Source organism: Triticum urartu, chromosome 1 (genome assembly GCF_003073215.2).
Source record: "Triticum urartu cultivar G1812 chromosome 1, Tu2.1, whole genome shotgun sequence".
In the NCBI taxonomy this organism is placed as follows: Eukaryota; Viridiplantae; Streptophyta; class Magnoliopsida; order Poales; family Poaceae; genus Triticum; species Triticum urartu.
This window is the reverse complement of record NC_053022.1, coordinates 404,494,013-404,505,318: the sequence shown is the minus strand read 5'-3', so window position 1 is coordinate 404,505,318 and position 11,306 is coordinate 404,494,013. Positions and strand designations below refer to the sequence as shown.

Sequence of the window (11,306 nt, the reverse complement as noted above, 5' to 3'; positions counted from 1 at the left end):
TGAGCTCGGGAGCCAAAACTCCGCGTCCAGACCTCTTTCTTAAATACTACTCCCTCCGTCGAAAAAACTTGTCCCAAGTTTGTTTCTCATATGGATGTATCTAGCACTAACTTGGTGCTAGATACATTCATTTGAGGGACAAACTTTCTCGGACGGAGGGAGTACTACTAAAAAAATGATGGCGTTGAAGATACTACTATTTATAAATATTTGTTGAAGCTAGACACCTCAAAGTTTTGAAAACTGTGGTTTCTAAGAAAACCATAATATTATTCAAATACTTTTAGAAAATGAGCTCCCAAACGCAGCCTTAATTTATTTATTTTGTTTTTTGGGACAAACAAATGTTTTCTTTTTCTTTCTTTTCAAGGAACAAACAAAGGGCAAGTTAAAACGCTAGTCGGCGTGAATGGCCAAAGCGCTTGCAGACTCTGCCACTACGACGCCTCGAGGCCACACACCTTTTCGGCTCAAAAAAAATGGCGGCGGCGGCGGAGGGGCTGGCGGCGTATCGGGCGGTGTTGCGGGCGGCGCGGCGGACGTTCTCAGGCGACCAGCTGATGCTGACGGAGTCGGCGGTGGAGATCCGGCGCCGCTTCGAGGATCACCGCGGCCTCGCCCCGGGATCGGAGGACGCCGTCCGCGCCCTCTCCGAGGCCCGCGAGGCCGCGGACTTCATCGCCAACATGATCGTCCAGGCCAAGCGCTCACCCTCCGGATCCTTCGGTAATACTACCATTATCATATATATGCAAATCGCCACATATCGCTTGGATTGTTATGCATGCTTTCTGTTTGAGATCTTAGGGTTTTGAAATATTTCGTTGTGTGTTCATCTTAGAAGCAGTTGCTATGTGAATTAGCGCTTTGAGTAGGCTCGAAATAGGAGTTAAAGATGGTAGGATCGTAGGAGCAGGGGTGTCGTTGCTAATTGGGCACATTGACTCTGACCCTAAGAAAACTGCAGTGCTCGGTGGATAAAATGTTTCTGATAGTTACAGAGTGGGTACTGTAACATTTGAATTTTCTAAAACAGATAAATGTCGAACCCTAAAGGCATTTAAGTACACATAGAAATTGAAGGTTCTAGTTTGTACCATATCTGCTAGAAATCTTCAGTCTTAACAGTAATGATGTTCTTTAGAAGTACCATTAGATGGAAATACTGTTATTTTTCAGGCTACATAAAGTGGCATTTCACCAAAATAATATAAGCCTATGCACTGATCTTACTTGATCGGCTACTGTCGCATGGGGTTTAACCGCTTGGAACTGCCGGATTTACTGATTCATGCCTGGCTGTAATTTTTAGTGATAGATAGGATGCTAGATTCAGACAGTGCAACATAATATCAATGCGATTTTCCAGCTTTAACTGAACAACAGCCCCAGAAAAACGACATGTTAGGCCTTACCGCCTTAGGATGAAGTTTGCAACTTGGCATGGTTTGAGGGCAGAATATCAATTTGACATATTATAGCTAAAGACATAAGGTCCAGATGGGCCCATTGTCAGGACCTTAGCTGCAGCCAAGTTCAGTTTCAGAGTTCGGTTCAGATAACGCATCGTCACCAACGGCCAGGATCGCTCCTCTGCTCAGCATCGTCGCGGACCGTTAGATTCTTACTGTACCGTTTCCAGTAGTTACTATTTCACTTCACAGTCTTGCCGGTAAAAGCTTCCCCTATATAACAGCCGGGGTGTGGCTGGGTGGAGCATATTCGATTCTCTCTGAATTGCCTGATGGCTTCGCACATACGCTAGCTCGTTTACAGATATTCAATAAAGTAGATCTGGGAGAAACTTTCCTCATAGCTTATACAATTTCATCTCAAATTCCTTCTAGATCATAGCCAGGTCCTGACAAAGTGGTAATCAGAGCCAACAATCCTCGGCGAAGGCGCGATTCCGAAGGAATTTTTTTTTCTCCGACGGGCGATTCCCACCCTTCTTCGTAATCGACGGCGGAGTTCTGTTGGTAGCGTTGGAGGCGGAGTGGTGGCGATCGGCGGCGGTGTGGAGGCGCTGGTGGCGGTGAAATTCGGGCGCAGGTCTGTCGAGCGGAATCGGTTGCTCGAGCAAACTTCCTGATCGGTAAAATCCCGAGTTCCTGCACAGATCCGTGCGCTAGGGTGGCGTGGATCGTGGCGGCGGCAGGGTCTGGGGAAAGGGAAGGGTTGCTGGGGATCCAGTGGTAAAATTCCTCACCCAATCCTCTGATCGAAGGAGATGGGTCGTGCCAAAGCAATTGATGAGGCGGATCTGCAAGAGGTCATGGCAATTCGCGATGATTTTAGTGTTATGCAACAAGATAATGTTCAGATGCGATCAGAGATGTCCAAATTGCAGGGGGAGGTGCTATCCATGAGTGCTAAACAGGGAGAAATTTCTAAGCAAGTTGGTGGGGTTGAGCAAGTCGTTATGGATCTCAACAAACAACTGTCAACCATCAGTTCAGTGCTGCAATCGCTAGTAAAAACCACAGCAACACTTACTCAGAGTGAAATACCATCCAGCTCGCATCAAGTTCCCAAGTCCCCAACGCTGCAACAGGAAAACATTCAGGATCAGCTTACCAGAACAGAACAGCTGCGGAAGCAATTAGAACTTGAGAGAGAAAAATCAAAACAGATGGAAGATCAAATGCAAAATCTGCCCCCAATAAGAACCAGCAGGGCACAAGCACCTCCAGGGTTTGCAAACCCAATCAGAACAGATTTTAGCCCGAATGTCAGTACACCATTAACTGCAAGAGATCAGGTGCCCACACCAGCTTTCAACAAATTTTATCAACAGAATAGAGAGAGGCAAATGTGGCAGGGTTATCACAAAACATATGAACAGGAGATGCAAGCTCAGTTCATGAGGTCATTAACAAAAGGACCAAAGTTGGATTTTCCAAGGTTTTCGGGTGATGACCCAGTGGGGTGGATAAGGCAATGCAACAAGTACTTTCAGATGTCAGCAGCTCCCGAAGAATACAAGGTCTCTAGCACAAATGTATGTGGTGGATGACGCTGATGTGTGGCTTAGACGCTCTGGGTTATTGAAGAAACAACTATCTTGGAAGCAGTTTGGAGCTGAAGTGATCAAAAGGTTTTCTGACACAGGATCTTATGATCTAACTGAAAAATTCAACTCAGTTAAACAGCTAAACAGCACAATGTCTGAATACACTAAGGTTTTTGAAGACCTGATGGCTGATGTCCAAGAAGAAAACCCTGAGCTAGGGGAACAGTGGTTTGTCAGGTGTTATGTTAATGGATTAAGAGATGGGATAAAATTTCAACTCAGACCTCTCAGGCCTCAAACACTTACAGATGCTTACTGCTTGGCTAGAGATATTGAACCTTGCCATCCACCCATAAGTGCAGCATCAAAGAAGCAAGGAATTCCATACAACAATGTTTACCAGAAGTCTAATTGGAACTCCCAAGCAAAGCAGAGCACTCCTTTGCAACAGCAGCAAATCCCTATAAGACAAGCAGAAGTCCCTGTTACAAACACTCAAAAAGTGAGGAAGGTGGGGGAATGCTGGAGATGTGGGGATAAGTGGATGCATGGACATAAGTGCAGATTAATACCAAATGTCCATTTGTTACAACAGGAAGTGGAGGAGCAACAACAAGAAGAAATAGAGGAAGGAACACAGCATGAACAAGTTGAAACTAATGAACAAGAAGAGCAAGTCATGTTTCTCTCTGCTCATGCTATGGGCCAACAATTGGCAGTGCCCACACCCACCATTATCATACACATCAATGGCAAACGAGCAGTTGCTCTTCTGGATTCAGGCAGTACAACTTCCTTTATCAATCCACAATTTGCAGCTAAAGCTAGTTGCAATATATTGCCAGTGAAACCAAGGGCCATTGCTGTAGCTGGTGGGGCAAAGTTAATATCTGCATCGGTAGTTCCAAATTGTGAGTTCATAGTTGCCAAAACAAAGATTTCACACAACTTCAGAACTCTGGATCTGCCCACCCATGATGTAATTTTGGGTTATGATTGGTTTACTGCAGTTAGTCCTGTAGCTTTTGACATTCCCAAGCAACAGTTCAGCTTCACACAAAAGGGGCAACAGTCATTTTCTACAGCTATCTTCACAAACCCTCAAACCACTAAGGAAGTACAAGCAGAGGGTGTGAATAAGTTAATGGATAAAGGAGCAGAGGTATTCTTAATGCAAGTGCATAATATACTTATGGAAGTTCCAGAAGGGACCAAAACTCCTCCCCAAATACAACAGCTACTCTTGAAATATGCTGATTTGTTTGAGGAACCCACTGAACTTCCACCTCATAGAGCATTGGATCACAAAATTCCTTTGGTACCAGGAGCAAATCCTCCACAACTGAGACCTTACAGAGTTCCACAACATCAGAAGAAAGAAATGGAAGAACAAATCAAAAAGCTATTGGCTAAACACTTGATCAGACACAGCCAAAGTCCTTATGCTGCTCCAGTCTTGTTGGTTAAGAAGGACAGCTCTATGAGGTTATGCACTGATTTCAGAAAGCTCAATTCCCTAACAGTCAAAAATAAATTCCCAATACCAGTAATAGAGGATTTATTGGATGAATTGCATGGAGCAAAGTATTTCTCTAAACTGGATCTGAGGTCTGGTTATCACCAAATACGAATGCACCCAGATGATATACATAAAACTGCCTTCAGGACCTATTTGGGGCATTTTGAGTACTTAGTCATGCCTTTTGGGTTGTCTAATGCTCCTGGCACATTTCAGGAACTGATGAATACTATATTTGCTCCCTATTTGAGGAAGTTTGTGTTGGTGTTCTTTGATGATATTCTCATTTACAGCAGAAACCTCAAGGAACATTTGGAACATGTTCAGATTGTATTACAAGTGCTGAGAGACCATAAGTTGTTTGCAAACATGTCCAAATGCAGTTTTGCAGTGCAAAAAGTGGAGTATCTGGGACATGTGATTTCTGAGAAGGGAGTAGCTACTGATCCACAAAAAAATTGCAGCAATAGCTGATTGGCCAACTCCTAACACAGTCACAAAGCTGAGAAGTTTCTTAGGCCTGGCTGGTTATTATAGAAGGTTTATTAAAGATTATGGCCTTATTTGTAGGCCACTACATGACCTGCTAAAGAAAGGACAGTTCCTATGGACCCCAGTGCATGACAAGGCTTTCTGTACACTCAAACAAGCTTTAACTACAGCACCAGTACTGGCTCTACCAAATTTCAGGCAACCATTTGTCCTGGAAACTGATGCATCAGGAAAGGGCATTGGGGCAGTCCTCATGCAGGGAGGGAGACCCTTGTCCTACTACAGCTCTGCTCTTTGTCCAAGAAATGCAGCTCTCTCTACTTATGAAAAAGAGGCTCTAGCTATTTTGGAAGCACTAAAGAGATGGAGACACTATTTGCTGGGCAATGAGCTAGTGATCAAAACTGATCAACAACCCTTAAAGTTTATCACCGATCAGAAAATAACAGAGGGGGTACAACATAAGTTGATGATGAAACTCTTGGAATTCAATTTCACTATTCAGTACAAGAAAGGAGTGCAAAACAAAGTGGCTGATGCTTTATCTAGACTATTGCCCAGTTGTTTCACCCTATCTGCTGTGACTCCTACTTGGGCAGAAGATCTAGTGGGAAGTTATCAGGAAGATCCACAATCTCAACAGTTGCTAGAGAAATTGTTAGTGCAAAAGCAGGATAATTCTTCAGATTACAGCCTACACTCTGGGATTATGAGATTCAAGGGTAAACTATGGGTGGGCAAGTCTGCAGAGCTGAGAAATAAACTACTGTCTGCACTACACAATTCCCCCATTGGAGGCCACTCAGGAGTGAGAGCTACATATAATAGAGTGAAGAACATTTTTTTCTGGCCAGGACTGAAACATGATGTAGAAACTTTTGTTGCAGCTTGCCCTATTTGCCAAAGAGCAAAACATGAGAACTGCTTGCAACCTGGCCTGCTGGACCCCCTTCCTGTTGCAGACATGGCTTGGCAACACATCTCACTGGACTTTGTGGAAGGCCTACCAAAATCCCAGGGCAAGGATGTTATTATGGTTGTGGTCGATAGATTCACGAAGTACAGCCATTTCATTCCCCTGTCTCACCCATATTCAGTTCTCTGGGTGGCTCAAAAGTTTGTTGACAACATCATAAGACTACATGGCCCTCCTAAACTTATTGTCTCTGATAGAGATAGAATTTTCACGAGCAAATTGTGGAAGGACATTTTTACAGCACTTAAGGTGGAACTAAGGTTTAGCACAGCCTATCATCCGCAAACTGATGGCCAGACAGAGCGGGTGAACCAGTGTTTAGAAACTTATCTGCGATGTATGACAACTGATCAACCTACCAAGTGGATGTCATGGCTGTCTCTAGCAGAATATTGGTATAATTCCACTTACCACACTGCTCTGAAAATGTCTCCATTCCAAGCCCTTTATGGATTTCCACCTCCACTCATATCTGAATTAGAGATACCTGGACCAGAAGATGAGGAAGCACAAGATTTCTTGACTGCTAAACAGCAAATGTTAGAGCATTTGAAAGAGAATTTGTGCACAGCCCAGAACAGAATGAAGCGTTATGCAGACCTCAAACGAGTGGAGAGACGTTTCCAGGTTGGGGACATGGTCTACTTGAAGATGACACCTTATCGATTAGCAGCATTTGGCTTTCGCGGAACTCTGAAGTTGCAGAACAAGTATTATGGCCCTTTTCTCATAATCCAAAAGATAGGGAACTCTGCTTACAAATTGCAATTCCCTGGCAAGGTTCAGATACACCCTGTCTTCCATGTCAGCCAGCTCAAGAAACACATTGGGACAAAAGCGATTCCGAGCCCCAACCTTCCAATGGTCAATGCGGATGGTACGATCAAAACGGGTCCAGCCGCAGTTCTACAGGTCAGGCAAATCCCACGCAACAATGCCCCTGTGGTACAGTGGCAAATTCAATGGGAAAATCTGTCACCGGAGGACGCTACGTGGGAAGATGCAGACTTCATCAAGTATTCATTCCCCGAGTTTTTCAGGCAAACTACACAAGCTTGGCGCGCAGCACAAGAATCGACGTGAGGACTCGTCGATGCTCAAGAGGGGGGCAATGTCAGGACCTTAGCTGCAGCCAAGTTCAGTTTCAGAGTTCGGTTCAGATAACGCATCGTCACCAACAGCCAGGATCTCTCCTCTGCTCAGCATCGTCGTGGACCGTTAGATTCTTACTGTACCGTTTCCAGTAGTTACTATTTCACTTCACAGTCTTGCCGGTAAAAGCTTCCCCTATATAACAGCCGGGGTGTGGCTGGGTGGAGCATATTCGATTCTCTCTGAATTGCCTGATGGCTTCGCACATACGCTAGCTCGTTTACAGATATTCAATAAAGTAGATCTGGGAGAAACTTTCCTCATAGCTTATACAATTTCATCTCTAATTCCTTCTAGATCATAGCCAGGTCCTGACACCCATGCCTTTCGAAATGGATTAACTTGTCTTACCTTGCTATGAAAATGGATTCCAATCCGTTGGAAGGTGCTTTGCTCTGGTAACCTGGCTCCTCTGCATTCTCCCTCCATTGATGGCAATTCAAGTAGCCCAGAAGCACCATAGCCAAAGTCAGTGATGATGGAGGCTTGAGCTTAGTGGTTGCAAAGATTATTGTTGTACAGCATTAGGACCCAAGGTGGTGCAAGAACTAGTGCCCTACAACAGCTGATGTTGGTGGAAGAGCGCACACTTCCTGTTGATCTGTTCCAATGTTTTAGTTCCTGTTTCAATCATACATGGGAATTGCAATGCATTTTACAGGACACAAATACAGCAATTTTTTTGAATCACTTCTTGGCAAACTGTTTCATTTGTTTAAAACTTTAACTAATTCAGTGTCATGCCATCTTTTAACCACATGCCATGGTTAAATTGTGTTTATTGAGTCAAGAGTATGAGTAGTGCTCTTTAGCAAATTCCTGTTTGTAGGTTACTAGTGATCATACTCTTTAACCTACCTTAAACTCCCAACTTTTGGCCCAAAGTTAGGAGACTTTCACCATGTTGGTGTGTTCACAAAGTTATTGATGAATGGAAAGTGCACAAATATATTGACTGTGAAAAGTTACAAGTGACTCGTTGAATATTCTACTCTTAACATTTAAATATGTTCTGTTTGTTACTCATTTTTTTAATAATATAGCCTAATTCATCAGTTGTCATGTATTTTTTTATAACACATTGCTTAATGTAACAGTATTAATAGTGAAGTCTCCCTTAGGAAAAAACATCTATACTTGTATGTGTCCGAGAGTACTTCCACTATCTCACCCATAAAATGTACCTCCTGCCTTGAGATTTGTGCATATTCTCTACCTCATGTCAGTAAATGCGTGGTGAGAGAGTGCACAGATCTCAGATAATGGAAGCACTCACGCACACAAGCATATAATCCAGTCGTATATTTTTCATCTTCGCAGCAATCTCACAATTAAATGGCAGGAACATATGAAAGTTGCCCCTGTAAAATTGATCTAGTACTGTTCTCCCCTCTTTCACTCCACAGTGATTTTAGTATGTGCTTGAGCTTTAACACAATTATTGTATCAAGGTTTTTGTTCTCTGAAGGGCAAAAATGAAGTTATGGTTTATACAGATCGCAGAGAGTAATTAATGGCCATAAATTTCAAATGAGCCACCGATTTTTTTATGTTGTTGATACATATCGAGTTGAAAGCTGATTCGTAGCAAGTATATTCTTCGTGTATCTTTTTACTGGCATTGAATATTGAATTTGAAACTGAAGGCCATATTATATTAAGATTGAAACGAGGAAGCACATCTGTCTATTTTTTTGACATTGACCTTTTATCGCTGACCCGAAAGAGCAGAGGAACAGGCTCAAGGTAAAGGCAGGTTAAGGTTTTGGGGTAGCATTAGCCCGTTTTACAAAACCAGACACCTCTTGTTCAAAGAATCTGCAATAAATGCAGTTTTCGAATTATTGGGATCGTGTTCCATGGTTATCGCCAATACTCTGGATCACACTGTCATAGTATTCCCTGGCCTTGTTTTGGCTGTAGCAATGCATCAGTACTGCTTGTTGTATCTGGTTGCAGTGGTCCAGGTTACACCTCATGCCAACAACCATGGCTGTGCAGGGTGCTAATGATGGAAAACTGTTTTTTCCAGACTAGTATTGGCTTCACTTGTGCTTTGCTTGTGACTTCCTTATGTGGAGAACCGTAGTACTGACAGCTCCAGGGTCCAGGCAACGGTCTTGTACCAATTGATTTCAGATTTCGCTTTTTGATGAAGTAAACTATAGTAACATTATACTACTATGTAAACCCTTAGAATGTTGATCCGTTGTTGTATGTGGTATAGATAATAAGGCATTACCAAAGGTTGCATATCTTTTGTTTACTACTACGAGCTGCTGTGTTGGTTAGTTCTGACAATTCATTTACTTGGTGTTGCAGTTGTGAAGCCTGAGAAGGCACATGCTGGAGCTACGCTTGAGATTCCTTCCGAGGAGACCCTGTCTACGTTGAAATAGAGGAGGTTTGCATTATCCGATGTGCAAGCGTCACTGATAGGCTAGTTATAATAAGACCATTTCCTGTCGTCCGTCTGTCATAGCAGCAGTCAACAACATAGTTGCAGCACTTGTATTCCTTTTTCAAGTACAAGCCGTCATGTTTTGCCTACTCTGTCTTGAGAACAATTTCTAGCCGCCCTAAATCACGTTATCCAGGCAAGTCACTGGAACCATAAAGTTTTTCCCGGATAAATTGGTACGGTTTTTGGAGGATTTATTTACTGATTTCTGCTGCCTGGGGTTCATCATTACTCATATTGTGTTTCATTCGAGCTGAGACTTGAGATTTGTGGTAGCACGTTTGTTTCGATTTGAAAACTTTGAAATGCTGGAGCGCAGGCATGCAAAGGACAGAGTTTTGTAGGCACCTGGGGTTTGTCTTGTTATGGTTATGTACCTTAGATCTCTCAGGATTCTGTACTGCGAAATATGCTCTTGCATCTACTAGCAAGCATCGTTGTTGTGACGTTCCATTGTTCTGCAATAGGTTTGTCTGTTCTAAACTTCCATGATCTGCTCTAAGTAGTTTCAGTAAAAAAAAAAGGGTCAGAAATGCGTTCTTTGCAGTTCTCATTGATGTTTACTTTTAGAAGTTGTCATCAACAAATAAGGCACACTTAAATTGATTTGCGGGGGTCGCGCTTTCCAATTGAATTGGTTGTTTTGTCTCCATTTTGTTGGTAATTGGATTTTTCTGATAGAATATTACTACAGTTCATTATCATCGCGAATACGTTTATATATTAAATGGTACAATGACATCTGGGGATGACGTGCAGGGCCAGAGTTGACATTTCAACTACGGTCAGTGCTGAATACCATCTTTGAACGCTCTGAATAGTGACATTACTATTTGGCACTATTCAACGCTGATTTTGTGTTTTTCATAGCTCACATCTGTGTTTTAACTTGAAATTTTGTGTGGCAATAAAACATCATTCTCTTAACATCCCGCATTTTTTTGAAACTTCAAAACATCTTTTTTTTGTGGTTTTCATCGGTTTTCATCGAATGTTGATTTCCGTATGATGTATGATATTCTCCCCTGAAAGTCATTAGTAAAGCCCTTAGGGCATCTCAAGGTAACAAACATTTTTATTTCCACTGACACATCTGGATGTGTTTGTGGATAGCCGGCCGGGCACCGGTCCTCCAAGGCTAGCCCTCAAATGGTGTACACTAGTGGTTGGGGCGCCATCCTGTGGCTTCGCTTGAAAGGAAGTTGTACGCACGTTTTCATTTAAGAAAAACATGTAGCCCTTGCTTCTATCTAAAAAACATCTCAGAAAAAAAAATCCTCACCGCCATCTGAAAATGAATTTTTCTTATCATCGTAGTCTACCGGGGAGCGCCACTTTGCATAATCCTTCATTTAAAAAATACACTTTGCATAACCCGCCACTTTGTGGGTTTTTGACCACCATCTAAAAAACATTTTAAAAAAAATCCTTACATCTATCTAAAAAATATTACAAAAGCTTTCTCATGATGGCCGACTAGTTTGTGCAAGTGGCATAGCTGGTTGGCCGCCAATCTCACGATGCTTAATGAGTTTAATTTGAAACCGTAAATTTAGACGAAATTTAGACTAGTTTGATATATTACATGCAAATTTGACAATTTAACTAGTTCCATATATTGCATCCCAAGATAACCTAAACTACAACAAAACTAGATTGAACAGTGAATGGCAACATCGTAGGCATGGCCTCC

At 42.6% G+C, this 11,306-nt stretch overlaps 1 protein-coding gene across 1 annotated transcript; it reads left to right on the top strand.

Annotated features, from left to right (window-relative positions):
* Positions 1-413: 413 nt before the first annotated feature.
* LOC125514894 (mitochondrial zinc maintenance protein 1, mitochondrial) lies at positions 414-9,844 on the top strand. The gene is made up of 2 exons (XM_048680270.1): positions 414-726; positions 9,475-9,844. The coding sequence occupies exons 1-2, from the start codon at positions 480-482 to the stop codon at positions 9,549-9,551; spliced, it is 324 nt and encodes a 107-aa protein (XP_048536227.1). The 5' UTR covers positions 414-479; the 3' UTR covers positions 9,552-9,844.
* Positions 9,845-11,306: the final 1,462 nt, after the last annotated feature.

Coding starts and splice junctions, on each gene's coding strand:
- LOC125514894 (XM_048680270.1), top strand. CDS start 480: ATGGCGGCGGCGGCGGAGGGGCTGGCGGCGTATCGGGCGGTGTTGCGG. Junction 727..9,474: donor CTCACCCTCCGGATCCTTCG/GTAATACTACCA, acceptor TTGGTGTTGCAG/TTGTGAAGCCTGAGAAGGCA.